At 44.8% G+C, this 25636-nt stretch overlaps 1 protein-coding gene across 5 annotated transcripts in view; it reads right to left on the reverse strand.

Moving 5' to 3' along the window:
* Ntm (neurotrimin) overlaps positions 1 to 25636 on the reverse strand; it is a 969232-nt gene that overhangs the window by 406534 nt on the left and 537062 nt on the right. For 3 of the 5 annotated variants that reach the window (XM_013119429.3, XM_040730185.1, XM_021232078.2), the window contains exon 1: positions 3959 to 4829. In XM_013119429.3, coding sequence (XP_012974883.1) covers positions 3959 to 4125 — 167 coding nt within the window. In that variant the 5' untranslated portion in view covers positions 4126 to 4829. Of the gene's footprint in view, positions 1 to 3958; positions 4830 to 5693; positions 5836 to 25636 lie in introns of those variants that run through there. The other 2 variants (XM_040730186.1, XM_021232077.2) reach the window with 2 other exon arrangements.

Consider the following 25636-nt stretch of genomic DNA (forward strand, 5'->3'; position numbering starts at 1 on the left):
TGTCCTAACCACTGAAAGCCTACCTCCACCAGAGGGCACTCTGCTCGGACCCACCCAGCTTGCCACCCTGGCTCCGTGGGTTAATCTTCTCCACAGACTAGCTTTGGAAAGTGGACCTAGGTCTTATGAGAGACAAGTCCAGGACTCCATATCCTTCCCTCCATACTTCAACACCTAACTTGATGCACTACCTGAAGGAACCACGCAATACATCTTTGTTGTTTGATCATTGCTAAGTTATAGAATAAAGTGACAGATAAATAGAATAAGGAGTGAAGAATAGTTTTGTTTTGTCTTCATTCATCTGTTTTACAAACCTCTATCATCCAGGGAGCTCGTGAAGTAAAAAGGTGTGATTGTTGCTCTCCAAGAATGAGCTGAGCCCACTTATAAAGGCAATTAAACAACAGTACAAACAGGAAAGGATGGCAGACATTAAACGCCACTGGGGAAGTAGGGAAACAGAACTCTTTGGGCCCTGATAAGTCTTGGGAAATCTCGATGTCCTGTCCAAGGACTGCTTAAATCACTCTGAACCAGCTGTCTAGCTCTGTCACCTGCTACAGGTGTGAGTTCAAATGAATGTTGCCCTTTGAGTCTGGACTCCTTCATCTGTAGAATGAGAGATAATCTAATGAATCTCGGAGAGTGGGGGGATTAACTGTTACTCTGTACATTTAGTTCATAGTAGCACAGTGGCTGGGGTATAGATGATACTACTATTCAATGTATTAACATCACCATTACTGGTGCCTCCTCCTAACCCCACTTCAAAACTTCCTAGCTATTCCACCTTAATCAAGTAATGCTTTGTTTTTGTTTTTACTTTCGTGAGATGAGGGGCTATAGTGGGGATCCAACCAGGGATTCATATGAGCTAAACAAGCACTTAATCAATTGAGCCATATCCCAGGTCCAAATGGAGATAATTCTTCATGCCAATGCCTCAGTTTTCCCATCTGTAAAATGTGATAATAACAGCAACTACATAATAATTACTATTAGAATTCACTTACAATATTGGAGGTTGAGATATTATATACAGGACTTTGGTATTCCCTGATGCACTGTGACTACTCAACAAGCCAGGGCTATATTCTGTGTCATGTGATCTCACCATTCATAAAAACATCAAGGGGAGAGCAGAAACAGTGGGAGACTGCAAATGCCTGCAACTCTGCACACCACACAGATCATCCGAGATAATTAGATAAAGTAAAATAAACTTAAAGTCTCTTCAAAGTAGAATTTGTCGCCGAAACACTTAATCTTTAGGTACTACAAAAGATCCCAAAGATACTGGTGAGAACAAAGCAGAATAAAAAGAAACTAGAGCAGAAAGTCCTCTGCTGGTCATGAAGAGAACTGCAGTCTTACTGCAAAGAAGACTGGGTGGCCTTCCCTGTAAGCAGAAGTGCTTCAGCCTCCCTACTTGTTGATAGGGAAGGAAAGACACCAGTTCCATCTTGTGTACAATTTAAAAGAAAAAATGGAATCATGAACCACTAGATGGTTATGACTTATAAACAAGTAAGATGCAAATTTAGCAATTTTTATATAAACAAAACAATGCATTCTAAAAATCACTACATGGGACTTTCCAAGACAGAACCAAAAAGAAAAGACAGAGAAAGTGTCTAAGAATTCAGCGCTTCGACTCCCAAAAGTGCACCCTCCACATGGAAGCCCTTTCATGTCCGAGTGCAGTACAATCTGAGAAGAAGGAGGGAACACCTGAGGGGCATGGGTGGCACACACACAGCTTGCCTGTTCACCTGGTGCCAGTTCAGACCACAAATCACGACCATGACCAATGCCTTGCATCGTTCACACCCTGGCTCATCTAATCCCTAGCTTTTAGGGTTCCATCCCCTGAGAGGGCCACCCTCCTGCATGTCACAGAGACATGAAGCCCTTTGTGGCTGACACAGCATAGCAGGGGACTGGATGGACCTTTTATGCAAGGTTACGTTGTAACCAGTCCTGAGGGATACAGTCACAGCCTCACCAAGTTCTCATACTTCCATCTGTATTCAAACAAGACCACTGTGTGGAGTCTGTGTGAAAACACAAACTAACATTGGTATCTGAAAGAAACTATGGTGAGGATGAAAAACGAGAGCCGAGCAGCTAATACACAATAACATCTGTCAGAAAGAAGTCCCAGGCCCTGGCAACTTGCTGGATGCAGCCATTCTTTGGGAAAGCCAGAACTTCCTAAGCCATCGGGCTATTGCCTTGCTGGGATGACATCTTGGATCACTCTAACTCCCTTGTTTTTCTTAGAATGTGAGTGCCACTGTCAAGGCCAATTGTCTATTTATAACTTCAAACCCATAGGACACTCACTACCTTCTTTTCTCTCTCCTGAGTGTGCCTGGGGCAGGGGGATCTATTGGTATCTAAAATGACTCCCATACATATCTCTATTTTGCCACTGGGGTCTCCTTCCTGCAGCCAAGGTCCAGGGTCAAAGAAGCCATCAAGAGAGCACTAAATTGTCTTGACTGCATTGTTTTAGGGATTTGGGGATCTTTTTTTACTGAAATCTGCATAGTTGCAACTCCCATAAAGTCCCTACAAAAAGCAAACACCCAGTCATTTCAGAGAGGGGCAACTGGGCAGTTTAGCTTAAGCTGCAGTATTCCCTGAAGAGTTCATTCATGCGTCATTGAGTAACCAGGAGTTCATTGGAGCCATGACAGCTAGGTCTCCAAAGACAAAGAATCTTGGCATGTTTGCAGCCTTGCATGGTTCCTTAAATCACATGTGTTTTTGACAATGCCCTCACAATTCAACTCTGTATTGCCAGCACTGCCTCCCCAACGCTTTCTGTCCTGTAGGTATCATGCATGCAGTCCAGTCTTAGAACACAAATGGGACCAACACATGTGGAACCAAAGGCAAGGTTAATTTCCCAAGAATCTCCATATCAGGGGATAAAAACAGGCTCATGTCACCCGTGGTCAGTGCAGTGGACCAGTTTTGAAAACTTTATCAAAGAGGACACACTGAGTCAAAGAGAGGCAGAAAGGTTTCTTGGTCTCTTAAAAATTCCAGAGAGGAAAATCTCCTATTACAATCATCCAGTGTGTAGCCCTCCTGTGAGAGGTGTGGTTTTATCAAGGCTGATAGGGAGTCAGTGCTTTAATAGCAAGGTAAGGAGGGAGACAGCCTTGCCCCACTTAACACAAAATGTAGCCAAGATTCTTCTCCTCCTTCCCAGGTTTGCAATCCTCAGTCCTAGAAATCAACCCTGACCCAGCACAACACTAAAGTCTAGGTTGTTTTTTTTTTTGGTGCCAAGTTTTGCACATACTGATTTGGTGGATAGAGCCAACAATATAGCCCACTCCTGTAAATGACATTTTCTACAGACAAATCAAAGGACATGGTGCTAGTGTCCAAAAGCCATGATCAGACAGGAGAACACATCCGTCTCTGCCCACTGTCTCATGGAATGCAGACATCCCAGAAAAACATAGGTAAAACCAAGCTCAGGAAAAGAGGTTGTGCGGAACCCGGTCCCTGGTGGCAACTGTCAGTAGCACGGGTGGAGTGGGACATCCCCATCAAGCCATGTCCCTGATTTGGGGCTCATTAACTTCAGAGAGATCATCCATGCTGAGTCTCAGGCAAGTCGCAGCTCACCATAGTCGTTAGGCTCAGGAACAGGCATCATCAGGACCACTGCCCTCAAAATGAGACCGCTATCCCTCACCCTTGACAAACCCCTGAGTCCAAGAAGCTAGATTTGGGCAACACAGATCTCCCCTGGCACGTCCCTGTGATTGCCACATTCCTTGGCAGAGCAGCCAGCTCATTCGGGAATTGTGCAGCGCAGGGAACTAGCGACCTCTCCACTAGTCCTGGCTTGCTCCAGTGCACACACCCGCACCCCCTGCCCCTGTCCCCCAGCCCAAACAAATCATTATTTCATAGAATGGCAGTTCCCTACCTGAGGGTGGCGCTCTCCCCTTGCCTGACCGTCACGTTGTCCATAGCTTTGGGAAAGGTGGCATCTCCGCTGCGCACCGGCACTCCTGTGGGTACAAGGAACAGCAGCCTGAGAGACACGACCACGAGGCACTTCCAGGGCAGGAACAGGTACCCACAGACCCCCATTCTCGAAAGCCACAACTTCCCAGAACTCCGGCAGCAGCACGCACACGCCCCCTGGGCGAGCACAGGAAGTGGGTGGGGTGGGGAGTGAGCGCGGGGACCCTGCGATGAACTAGCGGCGACCGCGCGTTGCACTGGGAGGAGAAAAGCGCGCAGACTCCTCCAAGTCTAATATTCCTCCCTCAAATCCAGCCTCAGTTCGCCAGTCTCCAAGAACCAGTTTCCGCGGCACACATCCGAGGACTTTCTCGGTGCTGCCTGTGTCCAGGAAGGTGGCCGGGAAGGAGAAACGCAAGGCAGGCAAGCAAGCGCACAGGTGCGGGTCTCAGGAGCTGCCTCTTCCCTGTAGCAGTTCAGGCATGGCACTTTGGACAGGAGTAAGCACTTTGGTATCCAACAGGGCTGTGGCTGGGTTGCATCCAGCTACCCAGATGTGGTCTGCGATTCCTCAGTCGAACAAGGGGAAATCTAGCACTTTCTTAAGTTTCAGAGCAAGGCTCACCGCCAGAAACAATCTGGAACAATAGCAGATGGAAAGTGGAGCACGCTAGAGGCGGTCCGGATGGTGCCAGGAGGCTACTGCTAAGCCGGCTTCGTGCAATCCGGACTCCGAAATCCTGCCGCAGAGCCTCGGTCAACTTCCTCGGAGCCCAGATGCGCGCCGCAGCCTGGGCTGTCGTCTCTGCAGCGCAGCAGAGGCTCGAGCGGCCCGGCAGGGCGGACCTTGGCGGTCTCTCGCCTGCTCTCTGGCTCGCTGCAGAAAGCGAAGCGCAGTCGGCACCGGAGCCGCGGACGCCACGCTCAGCGGCCGCCCCCGGCCTCCGCGCCGCCTTCCTCCCGGGAGCAGCCCCGATGCGCGCGGGCCCCGACCATCGGGGTTGTCATGGCAGCAGCTCCATCCCTGACCGCCACTTTCTCTGGGTGCCGACTCCAAGCAATCCAGCGGGCGGGTGGCACGGACTGCGCGTTCATCCCGGCGGGTGCGGGGTGCGGGAGCCCACCTTAACCCCCACCGCGCCGGGCCAGGGCAGGGCGGTGCACCACCTCTGGCCACTGGTTTAACCATTTCTGCATGTAAAGAGCAAGCTCTTCGCAATTAAGAAGACAAAGTTACAGTGAGGTCTTAATAAGCCCTAGACATCTTAATAAGGGTCACAAACTAACTAGGAAGAGAAGAGCCTGCAGCATGCATATGTGCACCTTTAAAATGGTCAAATTAATTCTATCAGCATTTAGAGTACAGTGTTAGGAGGATGCTTTAAATAGTCTCATTTTTATTCAACGTTACACTACCCTCTGCACTCCACCCACCCCTAAAACCCCATAGACTAAACACAACCATTCTAAAGTGATTGCCCATGTAAAAAATAAATGTGGGAATTCCAAAGGCATCTTGGTGGGTGCAATGAGCAAAATCCCACAAAAATGTTGGTCAAGTACAGCACCGCCTTTCTCAACCCCCACCCCCACCCCAGACACTGAGTACGCTGCGGGGAAGGGGGGACAGGCATGGGCCACTGCCTGGTTTCTAAGGAAGATTCTCAGGGTTCTGGGTTCACACTCTGGCATACCTGATTTCATCTCCAGCAGGTGTGGTTTTCTTTATATCTTTGAAGCCCAAGGAAAGACTGGATATGCCTCAGGTTCTGTGGCTTCTCTGTCTGATGCTGGTTCCTCTGTGCCTACATCATGTTTCTCCCTTCACCCTAGTTCTGATGGACCATGCCTAGTCCCTGTGCAGGGAACAGAGTGGATCAGCAGGAACTGTGAGGGCAACACCAATAGGCTCCCTTCAGGGACTTCCAGTCCTGAGCTTGCAATAATAACTTAAAGTGTTCCTGGGGACAGGGAGAGGGATAGGATGGTTTTGTTTGCTTCCCATGGTCTTTCTATTGCATACAGTTGGGACATTATTTTAAAAACAAGCTATGAAAAAAACAGTGAAAAAAAAAGCTCTTCCTCAAAGCTATCCAACACCGATACCAAAACACGACTACAGAATGAAGATTAACCACAGGGTACTGGTATCAGGGGGCCATTGACACTATTGAGCAACGCAGGCCATTTCCATGTAGACAGCATGAGAGAATCTACAAGTACCCTTCTCCTACAATGTCCCCCTCACACTGCTATACCAGAGGGAGGGGAGGTCAGAAGTCAGCTTTGTGATAGCCAAATTGGAAGATGAGCAAACTTGTTTTTCTATTTTTGTAGTTACCCAAGCAATGCTGGGCCATGAAGTATTGAACAACTTTACACTGCAGGTGTCAAAATGCTTGACATCAATTCATTACTAGGCCAATTCCCTACTGTCTCCTCTGGTGACTTTTTCTGATATTAAAGTCTCAGGGAATTCATCCACTATTTTTGAACCCAGGGAACCTTTTGACATACAGCACCAAAAATGCTGGTTGTTGACTTATGGCAATTACAAATGCTTTTTTCCCAAAGTCTATTTTGTCTCATTTTTCCAGTGGGAAAATATGAAAATCGTAAATTAAACTATTTCATTCAGTTGAGCTGTTCATGAGTACACAGAGCAGGCTTGAGCTTCTCTTTGCTGAGTAACAGGCTTCTGAGTTTAAGAATCTTTCCTTAAAGCCAGCGTGTCACTCCTAATAATCCACCCACTATCCCTCCTCTGTCCCCATCACCACCCCACTTCCTAAGTGCCACACTCAGTGGAAACAAGTGCCAGACATGGGCAAGGGAAAGGAGCTCACTCTGGGCTTTGGAGTCATTTCCCTGCAGACCCAGGCCCTAGAATGGAGAGGCTGATTCCTTTCATGAATCTAGTTCAGTCTCATGCATCTAATTCCAGGTGGGTACAAATGAGCATTAGGTTTTGCATCTAGGAATGGAGATAATGACAACGAACAGCCTGTCCCAAGGGGCCTACATACATGATTAACTCTACAGGAAAATACTTAGAAAACCATTTAAGATGGAAGAGGCTTTATTAATACATTTTTCCTGCTACTGCTTCGTTATTATGGCTAGACAGAAAAATAATCCTCCAAAGCTCCTTGAGACACAGTCTATATCGGTGTGAATACACTTCATCTCAAACAGGCAACATACTCAAAAATACTGACCCTGAGGAGCAGTGCTGACCTGTAGCACCTGGGGGCTGTCCACAGAAAGCCCATGAGAGCTCAGGTAACCCTCATGGAGAACAAAGAAAAGCCACTCACAGGCTCTGCTTGGAGGACCCAGGGATCCAAACTCTATTCACAAATAAAAGTCAAGCAAGTGGCCAAAGGCCAGAGATGTCCACACAATTAACAAGACAGGTCTGCTTCACTCATACCTGCTCTTGAAGTGCTTTAAAAAGATGAAGATCAAAATTGCATGTCAATTGCCTTCCCATCCCCTAATCCCTAAATATAACCAGCACTTAGTGGCTTATCTTATATCCTGTCTCTGGCTTCATAAAAACTGCTGGATTTATTTTATTTTTCCCAGCATATCTGAGTTAATGAAAAAGGGATGACAGTCAGAGCAATTTCATTATTTGTGTTCTTTATAGAAACAACTTCCTCTCTGCCTCCTGGAAAGCAGACTCCTAACGAGTGCCACCTCCACCTTCTCCCCCTCCCATCCCCCTCTCCTTCCTCCCTTCTTTCTCACACACACATATACTGTACACATAAATCAACTTGTCACAGCTTGTCTCTGCACTGACAGCTGTAATTGCTTCAGGTTATAAAAATATCTTTAGGACAATACCTTTCAAGCTCTCTCTCTCTCTCTCTCTCTCTCTCTCTCTCACACACACACACACACACACACACACACACACACGCATGCATACACACACACACACTGAAGCAGACAGGAGTGTATGGCTTCTTATACCTGCTTTGGCACCTGGACACTGAACTAGGGTTTGAACAAGGAGAAGTCCTGACCTGATTGACAGGTAGCCAGCTGGGATTTTGTTTTGTTTTACTCTGTGTTACCTACAGCAAGGGGTGAGCAAAAGAGCTGTGGCTATTCCACTATGCAAGACACAGGGGAAGAACGGTAGCTTAAGAAATGCCAGCTCAATTTCTCTACAAAGGCGAAAGGCCCCCCTCTCCTGGTAGATATTTCAAATAGGAGCACAGGCGAGATGAAAAATGCAAGGCAGTTAGTGAGTGGCGTGACATCAAATAGATATTGGAAGATTTAATCAGAAAGAGCAGTGTAAATCTGGATAAAGAGGTGCCTCCAGGGGTGTAGGGAAGGGCTGGGATTTGGAAAAATGCATGCTATTTTTGCTCCTCTATGAATACAAGATCACAATAAAAATCACTGCTAATCTGGGCTACAGTCCAGTGTGTTAGGATTTCAGTGGGAAGAGCAACAGGGCAACATGAAGAGGGGAAGAGGGCTGCACGAAGAGAAAAGAGGTCAAAAACAGAGAGATCCGAGAAGAAGGAGATGAAGAAAAGGCAGGGTCATGGCTGCCAGTCCATGGGCTTTGAAACCCACAGAACTTTATAAGAGATGCACAAAGCACAGAGATGGTAGGGGGAATAAAGCTATGGAGGGCAACTGAATGAGATAAAATTAAAGTGCCAAGAATACAAAGGGCATGTATTCAGAGAGCACATCCCAAGAGTCAGAGAGGTTGGGGCAAAATTGTCTCTTGTGTAAGATTTAGGTCATAGTAAAGCCTCAGACCCAGAGAGTCGCAGAACGATGTGTCACAATGGGTGTGGGGAGACAGGGTTCACATCCCCTTCACTTCAGGATGAAGTGGGTCACATTAGGTAGAATGCTAACGATGAGCAAAGCAGGGCAAGATCTCGGAACTCCTGACAGCTGGTCCAGGCGTATGCCCATTATTCCACAACTATGGACACTGTTGAACAGATGGGTAGCAAACACTGCTTTTAATGCTTCACCTGGGGCCATGCAGACAACCATGGGGGGAACCACACACTGCTCCTCATGCCTCTGGGTGTTCAGTGATGCATTCAGTAAACCAGCATAGGTAGGGCCTGTGTTGAGAACTAGATAAAGAAAGATGAAGGAAAGCACCCAGCACACCGGCTCGCCCTCTACTTACCAGCAGTCTGGTGCTCTTGGGTTCCTCAGAAGCCATTATTTACAGTGAGATTCGCAGATGTTGAAGTTCTAGGGAACCCTGACTTTTACTCCCCTCAGCTGAGGAAAATCAGTTGAACTCTACATTCCCCTTAAGAATTCAACCTGTGGTGCCTGTCCAGATCTCTTGCACCGAATTGGACTTTCTAGAGTCCTTGTTAAGAGGAAAGGAGTGCATCAGGGATGCCCTAATGTGACACAGATCCTCTAGTCAGGTAAGCCCACACAGAGCGTGCCGTCTTCCAGGAGAGACAGACAGACAGCGCATGCAGAGCTTCTCGGAGTAAAGAATACACTTGTGGTATGAGCACTGTGAGGAAGAAACGGAAGAAAACTAGTCACATCAAAAATGGAAGACCTTTACCTAAGGAGCTGATGCTAAGCTGTTGAGGAAGAATGAAGGGTAGGCGGGATGGCAGAGTCCTTGTAGCAGGCAAACTTCATAGACTCTACCCAATCCAAGAACAGAAGGAAGGCGAGCAGAAGCCGCCACTTATCTGGCTGTGTTCAGCCGAGCTTGGGGTGAGACCTGGTAGCTCTGTCCCCTGTGGTATGATATGTGCACTCATGCACCCGTTCAGTCCATATTATCTACCCAGAAGGACAGTGGGTTTTGGAACCAGAAAGGTCAAAAGTCAAATCTTCATGCTCTGTCATGAGGATGGGACCCTGAGTTCACAGCTTTGCTTGTAAACTAGAAGAATTCATAGTAACAAGCAAATGGAGCTGCTCTGAGGCTCTGTGAACAGATACAGAAGTTCAGGATCTGGCTTCTCCCGTGTTTCTCTGTTGATACCTGGAGGGGTTGGGTTAAACATGTCAGACACAGAGAAATTCATTCAGAGCACAAGAGGAGTCTATGAGCAGAGCTCAGCTCTGGGGCCAGCCATGGAAGTTCCATCAGGAGGGAGCCTAATCCCAGAGAAAGAAAAGAAACACCATGCTGGGTTATGGTAGAGAGAGGAAGTGCCTCAGTCTACACACTCTAAGCTGGAAGAAGAGTGACCCCACCCTTCACATCACGACCTCATGCCTGAGTATCTTGCCATCCAATGGCTGCTGTCTTTTCACAGAAGCCTAGCGGAAACAAGCCATGCTTGAGATCTATCTTCTTACTCTTGATAGATGTGGAAGAACTTAGACCTCTCCTGTTCCCAAGCACACTGTAAAGGTAGAGAACACCCAAGGTGTAGGGGGAGAAGATGCCTACAGCCATCCTAGGTAAGCCACACCTTCAGACCTTCTTCCAAGGGCTCCTGAACCCTTCTCTGCCCCTACATGCCTGCTGCAGACAAGGCCACTTGGAGTCTGCCATGTTAACTTGCTGCAGTCTCTGTTTTCAGCAAGTCCTTTAGTCTTCTAACCCCATCAACACCCCACAGCTGTCAGCCCCATAGTCCTTCTAGAGAGGTTACCTGTGGACATCAGCTTACATGAGTATACTCACCTACACACTACCTATCAAGTGTGACATTTGCAAGAAGCAGCCCAATTGTTCAGGAAGTGGCTCCTGATACCACAACAAGCTTGTGCATGACAGTCTCTGCAGCCTGGATCACACCCAAGGCACTGTGAGGAACACATGCCTTGCATATCCTACATCTTTCTTTCGTAAAGGATCATCTACTGCTCGTATCTTTCCCAAACCTTTACCCACATTTTTCTTTGGAGTATTTTGCTTTTTATTCCTCAGCTCAGAGAAGAAGGAGAAGGCAAAGATCAGGGAGATGAGAACACTGTTTCAATTAGACTTTTTCCTAGTCATGACTTTCACATGAATATCGTCCTGTAACCAGGGTGGCAGATCCTCTCAGTCCATCAGCATATCATGCTGCTAATTTGGAAATGTTAGAACTTTCATTTGTCAAATGAACCAACATCCTACATGGACGATGAATCTCCTTCAAGATCTACCTGTTAATTCATTCCAATGGGCTAACACATTTCTGAAGAACTAAAGAATGATTCCAAAGTATAATGACAACTCTGGGGAGGCAGGGATCAAGGGTCTGCCACTTACTGTGAGGAGGTGCCTGGGCCTCTACCTCCTGACTCCTATAGAAGGAGCTTGGGTTAGAAGATTTCCAAGGACCCCTCCAACTCTAATAGACTGTGATTATGATGCTCCTCAGTCCTCTTCTCAGAAGCAGTTTACCCTGCAGAGTCACTTATCTCTTCCTCCTGTGCAGAAATAGCCTCTTCCCCCTGCCCTTCCCCTCTCCAGTAAGCCAAGGTACCACTTCAGAATTCAGAAAACTATCATACATGGTAATTAATGAGCTGCCCCAGATCTAAGGCAAGCTGATGGAGGAGTCAAGATGATTAAAAGTCTTCCGATAAAGGGTTTCTTTAAGGAAAAGAAAATCCCACAATGCATCCAGCAATGTTAATCTTCAATAAATACACTGTTAATATTTAACTGGCATTTATTTAAACTTACAGTAACTGTCCTATTAAATCTAAATTAATTGCCCATTTGGGAATCTTCCCCTAAAGCCTAGCTGCGACATGGCTGTCTAGATTGTAGCCTATGCTAGGAATCTAGCCATAAAGAGAATGCTTAAGCCATTCTTCCAAGACTTTGCTATTGGAATAGCATGGCTGCAAGAGTGTTGGAAATAAACTAGGCTAGTAAGTTGTCTGTCCTGTGACTTTCTATGAGTCTAATTGTTTCTACTCTCCGGTAAGAGACTATTCTGTTTCATTATTGTTTTTATTACACGGGGATACATAAGATATATTTTCATACAAGAAAATAATGCACTTTGAACCCTGCTTCCTTCTGTCTTCTTACTCTTTTTTCCATCCATCTCTGTTCCCTGGATAGTTTTACTTCTATTGTCCCACCATCTTATACACATCTAACTTTATTTATAAAATATATAAAGCCTCGGGTCTACAAACTGGAGAAAACATGGGGGATTTGTCTGAGGATGACTTAATGCATTTAATATAACTATCTCACATTGCATCCATTTGCCTACAAATGACACAATTTCCTTCTTCTTTATGGATAAAATTCTTATTCCCCACCACACTCTCTCTACTTAGAAATATTTTCTTCTTTGAGCACATGCTAATCAAATGCTCCACCAGCCACAGACTATCAGGTCAATCAGGGCCCCTCTCCCTCCTTTGTGGACTTTGTAGTTTAGACTCACTCTTCTTTCTTTTGTCTAATTATCTCCCGGGTTTCATAAATAAGACATGCGTGCTTCACAGTCAGTTGTGTATTCATATATGTATGCATGAATATACATATAAATACGGCTTACATACCACCACAAACAGAAATGCACTGTCATGTGTCACAAAGAACATTTTGTAATGGTGTTCATCTATTAAAAAAAAAAAAGCTGTGAAATAATCCCTGAGCGGTGCTGCTTTGCCAGGGGGTAGCCAGAGTGTAATTGGGTAGAACTGATCTTTGCTCTTCCTGGAATCAATCAATATTGTTTTATTATAAGTGTGATCCTGGCTGAACCTCGGCGATGTTATTTCACTATGATTAGAACACATCTGCATTTCCTCACATGCTCACACTCACTGCTCTTGTGCTAGTCAGCTGGGGATTTCAGACAAACACAGGGGTCAGTCACACAGGTCAGTGCTCAGACAGGGTTAGCTTCAAACCCATGTGTCCAGGCCGACTAGAGTCTGAACTTTCCTCTAGGAAGTGGGAGCAGGATGAGGTGATCATAATCCTCTCTAAGGTTTCTGAAGGTTTAGTTGGGTTTCTCTATGTTCTGTTTGCCTTGCAAGGCCTGGAGGCAGGTGAGCTGTAGCTAAGGAGAGATGTGGAGAAGACAGACCACTGAAGGGAAGGACGGCAGAGAGGAAGGCAAGGCATTCACCCTTTGTAAAAGGACTGTGCTTGTGCTTACCCACTTGTGGAAGGTTTAAATGTGCACTTCTATTAAAGTCAAGTATTTGTCTTTTACTGTTTTTCTAACTAAACCCATATACAAACATCATTTGTTTGTTTATTTGTTTTTCTCCCTTCGATCTCTGTCAAATTAGACTGAAGACAGTGCAGGATCTTCACAATGTCGTCAGTTAATAAAAGAAATTCGTCCTTTCCCAAAATCTTTATTCTTCATTTTCCTGACACTTAGAAAGTGGAGAAAAATGAATGGCATTCTGGGTTCTGCTGTGTAATTTTGTTGCCTCATCTATTCACCTGTACTGGATGCCATTTGTTCTAGGGTTTACACAGTAGAACATGGAAGGGCATCGTTGATGCATTAAGACCTTGGATCTCCTCTCCTAGGGCCCAACCACTTGTGGCTCTTTCCTCCCAGAAAACAATGATTTCCCTGAACCTCCTTTTGACTTCTTCCTTGGAATTTATCAGAGAGCTGCAAGAAGCAAGAAAGTGAGAACAACTACTAGAGCGTTCTAGACTAGATTTACCTGAACTCAGGTAGCTCTAATCCTGGAGGAGGGAGATGGGGGGATGTTGTGAGTGTACATGTGAATCAGGCGTAACATATGAAAATAATTTACCTCACCTTTCACAACAGTTTTGACAAGGTGTCAGGATCAAAGATGCCTTTAAAAAGTGGATGATGAGGAGTCTGTTTTTCCCTCCAAGGCAGAAAATTAGCTTAAAGCTAAGATGCAAATCAAGCATAGATTGGCATGTTTCTATAAGGAAAAGTCTTAATAAGAGATTCCTCAAAGGACAGTCACTAGGACAAATAAAATGTAATTTCTTTCTGTGTGTGAATCATCTGTCATAGGAAATTCAGAGGGAACACTCCTAGGTTTTCAGAAGGGCTTGTAGTCCATTAAATAATTCAATCTTCAGCTTATAGGAAGGAGCTGAGCCCACAAACGTATGTGAATACAGAGAAAAGCGGGATATAACAGGCTTCAGGAAAATAACCCAATGTGTACTGGTTAGATATCAAATCCTGGATGTCTAAGAGACAGTACTGCGGGGTGAACTGAAGATGGATGCTGTAGCTAATGGCCTCAACTTCAATTCAGGCTCCACAAGCTGTCAGTCTCATCTTGAACCACCTTCCTGTCTCTCAACATCTCAGTCCTATAATAAAATGAAGTAGCACTTCCTATTACGTTAGCTGCAGGATTAAATAAGACAATACAAGTAGTACCCAATGGCATGTTGTGCCAACCCCAGAAACAAGAGCTACTGATTTCTCCTTCTCCAGCCATAACAGTACAGTTAACAATGTGACACTATAAGTGTTTTCCCTCAAAGAACAGGATTTTCCCATGCAAAAAGACTATTGATCCAATGTTCTTATAAAAGACACTAGAGCTATATTGGGGGGGGGTGAACGGAAACAAAATTATGGTTTTATTGAGATAGGGTCTTGATTCTGGAATGCTATGCATGAGGATGACTCCATGAAGCCTGATTTAAACGTCACTTTTACCATCTCCTGAACTCTGCCCCTGAAACACTGCCCAGTTTCTTAACTCTCCTGTCATTCTGCTTGTGTCCCCCCCAATCAGTCAAGTGCATGTTCTAAACTATATGTAACATGAACCTGCCTCTCTCCGTTTTCACTGCCTTACTATGACAGGAAGCAAGCTCCTTCCTGGAGCTCTTACCTGAATGCCTGAGGTTTCCCTTAGGTGGCCAGTCATTATCAACTCTTGCCAGATCTATTGCAGTGGTCACATTTAAAGAAGGTTCCCTGAATCTGAGAGCATCTCTTTCCTCCACTAAGCCCATAGTGGCTCTCCACCGCCCTCTGAGTAAAGCTTCCCGTGTTTGTGTGGCATCAGAGCCCCAGAGACCCACTCCTTAGCATTTAGCTTTATCTTCTGCCAATTTTTCTCACAGCAAAGCCACACTAGAACTTACTTCATTTGATGACTATTTTAATTTCCTTAAAATTCTTCTTTCCAAGCTCTGGGTCTTTATATCTGCTGCTGCCCTTCCTGGGAATCCTGTCCTTGTATTTTTCAGGCTAAATTCTATCAGCCTTTTCAGTTCCTAATTTCTTTCTCATACAAGGACCTATCCCATCACCACATGATACATCCTCTGTGGCAGTATTTCTCACAACAGCCACAATACTCAGGGGGAGCTGAAGTTCTCTCTTCTCCGATCTATTCCTGAACCCTAACACAAGATCTGGCACTTAACATCTTGATGAATATTGACTGAATTTCTGTGGCTGTCACAGCAGGGGAAATAAATCAGCAATTAAAATTCTTTGCTGACAAGGCTTCCAAATCAAGTAACCTTAGAAAAATAAAGACATGCAATATACGATAGTGGGTACACACCAAATGACTAAATACTAAAAACAAAAAGGGCTCAAAGAAGTAAAGGTAGCAGCTTAAGTATAAAAGCAGTTGTGCATTTATGAATGACTGTACCAGCATATGTGGTATCTAAATGGGAAAGCAAAGGCTTGGATGAGTGTGAGGGTGATAGGTTTATTAGGTCACAGATGTTTGACATATATCTATAACCTTTGAATATGACTCCCAACAGGATTGTGACTGTCCAAAGCAGGTAAGTAGAACATCTGAATTGATGTGACCTGTTGTGACCTTTCTAATGTCATGTTCCCATTTACCCAGTGATTCAATTGTCTGCATGGATGGGGTAACAGACTGTGCACATCTTCACCCCTATACACTTCTATCACAGCCCACTCTAGAATACAGGTGTATACTTGGTGAAAGCAGTTCTTAAATGCTGCAAGAGAGTGAGTGTGTGTAAGAAAGAGAGATGTAAGGGGGTGATAGAGAAAACAGGAGAACTCAGCTTTAGGCAGAATCAAGTGGACACCTTAAGCTCTTATTCTATACACACACACACACACACACACACACACACACACACAGCCACACACACACTTCTACTCTTAGCCACAGATGAGTGCATAACATTCACTGATTGCTGAGCACTGCTTTAGCTCTGGCTGTGCTTGGCAAACTCCTTCCGTAGGCTGGGTTTCTCAGAACACAGCTGACTTGTGAATGGTCTTTAAGCCCCCGGTGCTCTGCCTCATTGCTTCCATGTGTCAGTTAGGGCATGATGGGAAGCAATTCCATAGGATTCTCCACTTCTCTCCTTAATGGAAGAGAATTATGTCAGTAACCATTGAAAACAATAGCTGGTACCCAGGTCTGACACACATGTGCTTGTTTTGACTTGCTTCATGAGAAGCTGATAAATTATAAATCACTTCACTGGGGAAACTATAGCATTTCTTTTCCTTTTAGACATGGTGGGATAACATACACAGGGCTCCACATATTTTACAAAAAAGCAAGCCCAAGTGCAAAGTGGGAGCATTTTATGAAAGTTTTCCCCAAATAAAGGTTGGAGTAAGTTGGTAGGAAAGGATGTTTCTGCTTGCCCAGCTGGGATAAACAAACTCTTGTCACATTCATTGAGAAGAGGTAATGTAGGTAGGTGATGCGATATGCAGGACTCGGGTGTGTGTGTGTGTATGTATGTGTGTGTGTGAGTGTGTGTGAGTGTGTGTGTGTGAGTGTGTGTGTGTTAGAGGTAATTAAATAATTACACAGATGACCAATAGCCACAAGTAGAATCCATGTAGAAAAAGAAAGTACAGTTATAAGAGAAGCGAAGAAAAAGGAAGGGATATTGATTCATAATCATTCTGTCTCAACACAGGGGAATAAAGCATATTCAGTATCTGCAATATTTGTGAGGAGTAATTAGTGAATAAAAACTGTAAAAACATAATATCTAACCTAGAATCTTGTATTTCTATGGTCCCTGGAGACCCATTGGCCATACCTCACCCAAAGCAGATAATTTTCAGACCACTCTCAGTCTTCTAAAAAGAATTTTGTACCCTTTTTATATTCTCCCTTAGCAGACCAATATAGAAGAGTTAAATGAAGTTATCTAAACATTTCCAAGATAGCCACTTGGCTCTTGAGAGAGATAGCTAAGTATAGTCTCCTAACAAATCCACTCCAATCCCAACATCCAACCCTGACCCCCTAGCACTCTCCATCCAAGAATAACATTAATACTAATCAGACTATTAGCCAGGGTGCTTGGTTTGAATTTGAAAAATTGGAGAAACGATCTTATAAATTATTTTCCAAGGATATCATCTTTAAGCATTAACAGCTATAACTGACTCTGAATTCTGGGAAGTGAGCATAATTACATGGAAATTGACACGACACAAATGCCAAGAATTCTGTTAACCTTTAATATCTTTTAAAAACTCCCTCCTTGTAATTATCTCTTTCTTTTGTTCTAAATGTTACTGATGAATATGTAGAGGTGTAAGCAAACAAGAGGGTGGATGGACTGTGGGATCTTTGTCTTTGGAATTCTAGAGTTCTCCAGGTGGTCCATAAGATACCAAGCGATGAATAGCATACTTGGAGTTTGCTTGTATCCTGAAGTTGTCTTTGTCTTGGTATTTTTCTCTGCTCTTGTTCTCTGATTACAATTCTCCAGGCTAGGTGGAGTTCCTTTGCAATAGGAATTATAGTGGAAATGTAGGTGTTTGGCAGTGGGTGTCTGATGCAATTCCTGACCTGCTCTGTGTCTTTGCAAAAGTCACTGCACCTTTTCCGTGCTTTGGATTTCCTTTCTGTAAAGCGAGTGTGATGACATTTAGCTTCAACTGCAACAATATTTGCATAGTGCTGTAAACTTTACAGAAGACATTTACATCTCTTATCTCACTGGTGTCTGGGTGTCCTATTCATTCCCCCGCCTTTTCAGACTCTACTGCCATTACCAAGGTTCTTTTCTGTTCCCTTTTTCTCTGTGTACAATTTTAATTAAGTCTTAACTCATCCCTTGGCCTCTAGCCCTGCCTCTGCCTAAACTAGTCCTTAAGAGCCAGAGGAAATTTCTTGGGGAGGGAAGTTAAAAGGGTGTTGATCATCACAGTACCCAGGGAGCAAAGACTGCTATTGGGACCACGAGGTCATAGAGATTACATGGTCAGCAATGTGATGACTGATCACATGTGGATGCCAAATGCCTTCAAGATGTTTAGGTGACTTAAACCTTTGTGTCTTCATTTCAGCCTAAAATTGTATTTCATTTAATAAATAAACATGAATTTTCTTGCTTGGTTTTAACCTTTACTGAGCCTCCAAGAGCGTACAATCTTGCAAACCATGCAAAGGTTGCTTGACTTGCTCAGATCTTCACCTAGAAGTGTCATTAGGTTGGGAAGTCGTATCAGCAGTAAGGATGTTTATTGTGGGGTGTGAGTCACAAGTTCTACACATCTATGACAGCCTGCCATTAGTGTAGGTGCCATGTTCTCAATCACGGGGCACCAGAGCAGCTGTGCTTCTCTATATCCCATAATCAATCTCTGCCCCAAGACTTACTTTATATTTATTACTGAAAATTTTCCACTTATTTATTTGTAAAGATCCAGCTAGGACATTACATTGGTCACTTTTGAATTAAGCATGGAAATGGCTTATTTTAATTTTATTTGATTTAGGGTTTTAGGCTTTATATGGTAATGAAGATATATACAATTTTAAATGAGTTCTAGTTTAGTTAAGTTAAATAATAACTGATATGAACAAATTATTTGAAGCCTGCTTCATCTTTCTTGGATTGATCTCTAGTAATGTTGTTGGCCTGTTCAGGAAGTTTTGCCAGCTCTCCCTGCCTATGGTAAACATGCCATTGAGAGCTATGCTAGGCTAAACTACAGCATTAGGCTTTGGTGTGACCTCACTACCCCCTCACTGACCTTAACAACTCAACAACCTGAACTAGTATCCTTCCTGTGCCACCACACTGATACTCTTAAACTCTATATGAAAGAATGCCTTTCTGCTATTCATAATTTTTGTAAAGGCCATTCGGGCAGGACCAGGGTAAACTCTACTTCCTCCATGAAACATTGTTTTAACCAATGTTCCCACTACTGGAATAAATCCTTTTGAACACATCTATCTATCTATCTATCTATCTATCTATCTATCTATCTATGCTATATATCCAAATATGCATGGTATGCATACACACAAGCACATGCTATAAATATGCATATATATCACAATATAAGAACTTGCAATACACATATGTCTTTGTAATATTACATGTTTATTATGTTTTTGGTTCTTTGTATCATAGATGACTCTATTCATTTGGTCTCACCTGCTGTGGGTTAGAAGATTTCTGGAAGAAGGCACATTCTTTTTCTGGTGTCTTTATTCACCATCCCAAGACTGTGCAATGTGTGGGAATGAGAGTGTAGGCTCCTAAATACTCATTTAATTGGACTGCTATCTCAGTTGTTGCATTGCTCTAAGCACTGCCCTTCTTTCAAACAGCAGGAAGCTGAACTCTAAACCTGGAAGGTTTTTGTTTGTTTGCTTTTGTTTTGTTTCAGGTATTGTTGTTTTGTAGATGAGATCTCACTGAGTAGCCTGGCAGTCTGAGACTTTCTACGTAGATCAGGTTGGCCTTGAACTCCCAGGGGTTCACCCACTTCTGCTCCTGGGTGATGAGATTAAAAGTGAATGCCATTTGCTAACTTGGGGGATCCTCTTAGGCAGAGCATCAGGTATGCATATTGCAGAGGTTGAAGAAATCCTGACATCCATGGCTTCCAGCTTATTTAAGGCCGGGGCCTGCATTTAGACGAGACCTAGGGTTTGGCCTATGTTTTCACACACACACACACACACACACACACACACACACACACACACAGGCACGCACGCACGCACACACGCATGCACGCATGCACACACTCAGTCACACGCGCACACAGAATCAACTAGTTTCTACATCAAAATTCCAGTACAGAGATTAGCGTTTCTATGACTTCATGTTCAGGTGCTGAGGCAAAAACTTCCACTTCACAAAACCCCATTCCCAAACAGACTTGCAGCTTGCTCCATTTTAAGATTGGATTCCAACAGATTTCAGGCAGAAATAAGACACCAGTTTCCCAGAACCTTCCAGAGGCTTGCTGGTAGTGGAGGGGTCAAGCTCCAGCTGTGCTCCTTGGCCCAGTGCCAGCCCTGCCGGAGCCCATCCATCACTGCTGAAGCCTGCCCTTCTCACATGCTGCTTGAGTTGGAAATGGAAGTGGCCTTTTAACAGAACATTGTCTTAGGATTGTGTGAAGCAAGGCTGACAGAGAAAGGAAGATTCATTCCTGACACCAATCATACTAATATCTGTCACCAAAATGACATTTTCCCTTTAATGATGAAAAATGCATCAGAGTAGAGGAGGGGAGTAAGCAGCCTTCCCTGTGCTGCACTGGCCTTCCAGGGAGGAAACCTCTGCTGTTGGTGGTCTCGAGGTGGAGTAGGTAAAGGAGTGAATGGCCAGCCCTCCATTGAACAAAGAAAACTGGTACCTGCTTTCAAAAAGCAGCCTCCAAGCAAAGGGAAGCCTCCAAATTAGGTAAACATTACTGAATATCTAATCCATTCCTTATGAAGTTCTCTGCCTGGTTTTACCATAGAACCATCTCCATATTTTTTCAGGCCCTGAGCTGGGGGGCTCACGGCTGATTTTCAGGGATGCCATGTACAATTCCCTCATATCAAGTTTTGCAGAGTTAGTGAGCCTCATAGGAAGGTGATTTTGCTGAGTCTCTATCCCCAGCCTCTGGGGTGTGAAAGGGCTGAGACCAAAAACCCTCAGGCAGAATGCAGGTTCCCTATGCATACCCAGGGGACAGCCTATGGGTATGGGTGACCCATGAAAGGAAGAGAAGGCACCACAGAGCCACAGTTCCATAGACGCTGTGTCCAGAGGGTTGAGGAGTGCACAAAACTCGGGGTGTGATCCCTCATTCGCTGAACAGTTCGATAAAAACAACAACGAGACTGCTCTAAATGCTGTCTGCCTGCTTCTCAGCTTCACATCTACCTAGAAGTCCAGTGATGGTGACATCTACATGAAGCTTTCTTTCCCATCGGAAGAGCCTGTTCCCCATGACATTCATCTGCTTACCTCTCTTCTACAGCTGTGCATGGCCACATCGCACAGCAAGACAACAATGAGGAAGTTCACATACGTGACATGTTCTCCCAGGCCCCATATTTCTGTCTTTATGGTCAGGTGACTGAGGGAGAGATCCGAAAGGGAAGCTGCATTCTAAAAGTTTCTCCAGGAGGTTCTCCTGCACAGACCTTTGCTGAGCCATTAGAAACCCTACCTACCTACCTACCTACCTACCTCGCTCCCTCCCTCTTTCCCTCCCTCTCTCCCTTCTTCCCTCCTTCCATCCCTTCTTCCCTCCCTCCCTCCAGGCATCTTTCATAGTATCAATTATTACGCTTCTGAGATCGATGGTTTGATTAGTTGCTCCAAAACCATCCAAATAATTCTATTACCTTCACTGCAGAGAAATAATGTAGTAACTTGTAAGGATAGTGCATGTGGATTCTTTTAGCCAATATCTAACTTGTTCTAGGCTGTGTCCACATAGGCTTGTTTGTATCCCTTCACTCACTCTTACAAATATTGGCATGCCTTGGGAATCACATGACACCAGGGTACTTCTGAAGTGTTTAGACTTTCCAAATTCTATGCAATGTTAATTAGCACAACACCCACACATTAGCTAACCTGCCAGCAAAGCAACGTTACATCATCATCTTCATGAAGAAGGAAACTGAGTCATTTACATCCCTTTATTTGCATGCGTGGGCTTCTGGCTCCCCCCTCCTTCTCCTCCTTTTTCCTTTTCAAAAAATACTTTAGCCAAGCAAAAACATGGCTTTTCACAAGCTGTTCATCTGAACATCTGAGACCCCAAAGGCACTGACAAACATGGATTGTTTAAGGCAGAAGCCATAATATGGAATCCCTGCAAATAACTGAGACCATACTGTCTATATCCTCAAATGGGGTCTGATATGCTGTCCTCTGCTGCTTTTGGCCTTCTGTGTCTCTGTCTCCTTGTGTCCTTGCAGACAATAAACTTCCCAGCAAGACCTCCAAGGCCCAAAGTGACTACCTAACTCCATGCATGATCCTAAAAGCCTCTGCTGTAGTGGAGAGAAAGGATAAGCCAGGCTGTTCCCAGGGAAGCTCAGCAGGCAATGGGAGGAAACTTCCTGCCCAGAGCCAGTAGTGCTACCCAGCCCCTTTGGAGGGGGTCATCTGGTATGAGACAGCAGGGATCCCACTGAGATCTTTCTATCAGAAACCAATGTTCTTGATTCTCCAGGGTGCCAGGCACCACTGACAGAATGGGGCAAGGACCATGCTCTCTGTGTCTCTTCTTCCCATGATGGTATCTGCTTCTGGAGAGGAAAAAAACAGGAACTTGGATAAAACAAGATCCTTATGCTTGTTCCGGCTTTAGGCTTTATGTTCATTAGAAGAGGGCCAGACTGGATTGCCTTTCATAGCAGTTGTGCAAACCAATGCCCAGCAGAGGCACCATGGAAGTATAATATCCAGGGGCTGAAAGCACCACATGCCCTTCGACAATTGGAAGCTGGCCATCACCTCCTCATGATAAAGGGCAGTGCATTTACCAGCTGCTTAAGTGACATGATGTAACATACACATAAACTTTTAGTTTGCATGAATTTCTTTGCTGCTAGCATACTAGATATACTTAAGGAAATGGCAAAACTTTCTACTTTCATAGTTGCAACAATGACAGCTGACATAAAACTGTGGGGTCTGTTAGACTATCAGGAAAGAAATGATACACCCCTTTCCTGTGTAACTTCATTCTGCTCCATCCATTCTGTCTAGAAAAAGCTGTGTTCCCACTTGGCAGATGAGTAAAATAAGGTTCACACTGGTCAGGAACTTAACCAAGTCCCCTCTGTGAGTTATCAAAGATCTTCGCTTCAAACTGAGTCTTCCAAGTTCATTTTTTACTGAGCAGCACTTTGCTCAATGAGGAAATCTAGCCTCCCTCCTTGAGGAATGCCCTCTCTGCTGTGCCTCCTCTGAGAGGACAAAGAGTCCTTAGGATAATGGGAACAATTTATGAAGGGCCAGAGGAGCAGAGTGAGATTGTGAGTCATTGTTAAGAAGTGGGGCCAGCAAAAAAAAAAAAAACACACACACACACACACACACACACACACACACACACACACACACACACACACACACACACACACACGAGGCACAGGGCAGAAGAGAGAAGCAAGTCCACGGTGCCTGAGCAATGTAACAAGCCTGCCATTCAGAGCACAGCACTCCTCCGAACATCTGGGAAAGCAGCATCTGTTGTCCACAGAACAACAGGCAGGATTGATCGACAACACTGGGAGCAAAGAGCATGCAGCACTTCCCAGTGTTAATACACTGTGGGTGGCTTTCTGGGTGGCTATTGGTCGCTCTTGCAGAGCCCATCAGGAGAACTGAAGCCTGCTGTCTGAAAAGGTGTCTGCTCTGGGTGTGATGGCCAGCCTCCTTGATGTTGTGCAGCATGTGGTCACATAAAATGCACACTTTGTTACATGCTGGGACTGTGAGTCCTGGAAGTTTCCAGACTTCCATCCTCCTGCACATCATCGTCCCAAGAGGTCCCTGACCTGTGAAGCAGCCACCACATAAGGATCCCCAGCTTATACTCTGATAAGCAAGTATAACGACCTCCTCTAGATACCCCTTAACAGATCCCCTCTTCTCCACAAGTGCTTCTGTTCCTGTAGGTGAGGACAGACCTCTCTCTTCTGAATTTTACAAACTCAGATCTACTATAAGGGCCAGAACACACTGCCTTGTGGTCCAGCTGAATGAATGTCCGCCCTCTAAGATATGCTTGTTGTCTTTTTATTACATCAACCCCCTTTAGCATTGAAAATAGATCCAAGGTAAAGTCAGAGATGGATCTGGGGTCATGAACATGGTTGTTGTATCTTGCAGGAGACTCAAGTTCCCTTCCAGAACTCCAGGTCTAGCTTATCTGGTACCCTCCTCTGGTTTCCCCGGGACCTGCACTCCCATGCACATACCTCACCTACATCTACATACAAATAATTAAAAGTAAAAATAAGTTAGAAGAAAATGCATTTCAGAAGATCTTTGGTGCCATCTCCATTATGCTACGTTATGGGTGAAGAATGAAGGCCTAGAGAACTTTCAAGGAAGACAAGTCCACAGGGCTGGGCTAGAGGACACGTGGAATTTATTTGGACCCTGAGCTCAGTTATGCTCTTGCCTATTTCTCTGAAGCAAGACCAGAGTTAAAAGTTGAAGGAATAAATTATCACAGACTAGAGACACATAACAGTTGAAGGGGAGCTGTAGAGGAGGCTCGTTTTAAATACGAACTTGTCAGGAAACTTGTGTCCAGGATGACAACATCGACAAAGACACTCATTACGGGCTTTTCGAGAGACATTTGGGTGGTGACGTTTATTCAAACGACTAAGGATGGAATTTTTTCAAACAGTTTTGCTTTTATATGTTAAAGGAACAGAAGAATCAATCTAGCACTAATAAAAGATGAATCAGGATTGCTCATATAAACCCAATTGTGCATCCATACTCTACAGCAAAGGAGAATGCTTATGGATTTCCCTGTTACAGCCGCTATAAGCCCAGAGCCTTAGGCTCCCACCTCAGTCTCCCCTACTCCCAGCAGTCTGCCCATGACTATGACAGCCCACAGTGCCTCACCATCAGCGCTGCAACACCAATTAAATCCGATAATGAGCAGCCTTCACATTTAAGAAAGGCGCTCACCCTGCTCTCCAGTGACTTCCAAATTTGTTTGGGACGGTTTGCCTCCAGGAGGTTGTGCTGTGGGTCTCTACAAAGAGCTGCTCCCCGGGTCAGAACTGCAGTGTGTGCCCATGTGGGCTTGTCGTGCAGGGGTGGGTGCCATCTAGTAGAGTCAAGTGCTTTCCTGTGAGCAGGGAACTAGGTCAGGGAGGAAAGCACGGTGGGAGTGCACTGTGCTGCCAGGGAGTTGAGCTTTGGGTGTGCTGAAGAGGAAGACTCTGTGAGCAAGAGGAAGGAGATGGAGAGGGGGTGGGGGGGGAGGGCAAAGGTATTAAGTTCACATTGCAGTGGGAAGTTGTCAAGTTGGAGGGTGAGGTTTCCTGCAGAGATTTGTACTCCCTGAAGAGACACCGAGCCCACCTGGGAAACAGTTCCTTGTGTAATGAGGTGAGCCTCTGTGTGCCTTGCTCCGTGTTTCCATTCCTTGACTTCCCACATGTATCCATCTTATTTATTACAGACTCCAGGGCCTATTCTCTGCCCCTTCCCAGTCTGTCTTTCACTTGCTCTCTTTTTCACCTCACTTGTAAATGATAAGTTTTTAGGGACAGGATTGCTTATTTTTACTTGGGTGATTGGGATCCTGCCTTTTAGGACCTTATAGAAGCTGAGAGACAAACTCCCAAAGGAAGGATGTTTTCCCTTGAGGACATCTCAGTGCATTTTTTTTAAATGCCCACCCACTGTGCCTTCAAAGTCACATGTACTGTGACAAAGTGGGTAATTATGTTT

The sequence above is a fragment of the Mesocricetus auratus genome, unplaced genomic scaffold, assembly GCF_017639785.1.
Source record: "Mesocricetus auratus isolate SY011 unplaced genomic scaffold, BCM_Maur_2.0 Super-Scaffold_100022, whole genome shotgun sequence".
Lineage (NCBI taxonomy): Eukaryota > Metazoa > Chordata > Mammalia > Rodentia > Cricetidae > Mesocricetus > Mesocricetus auratus.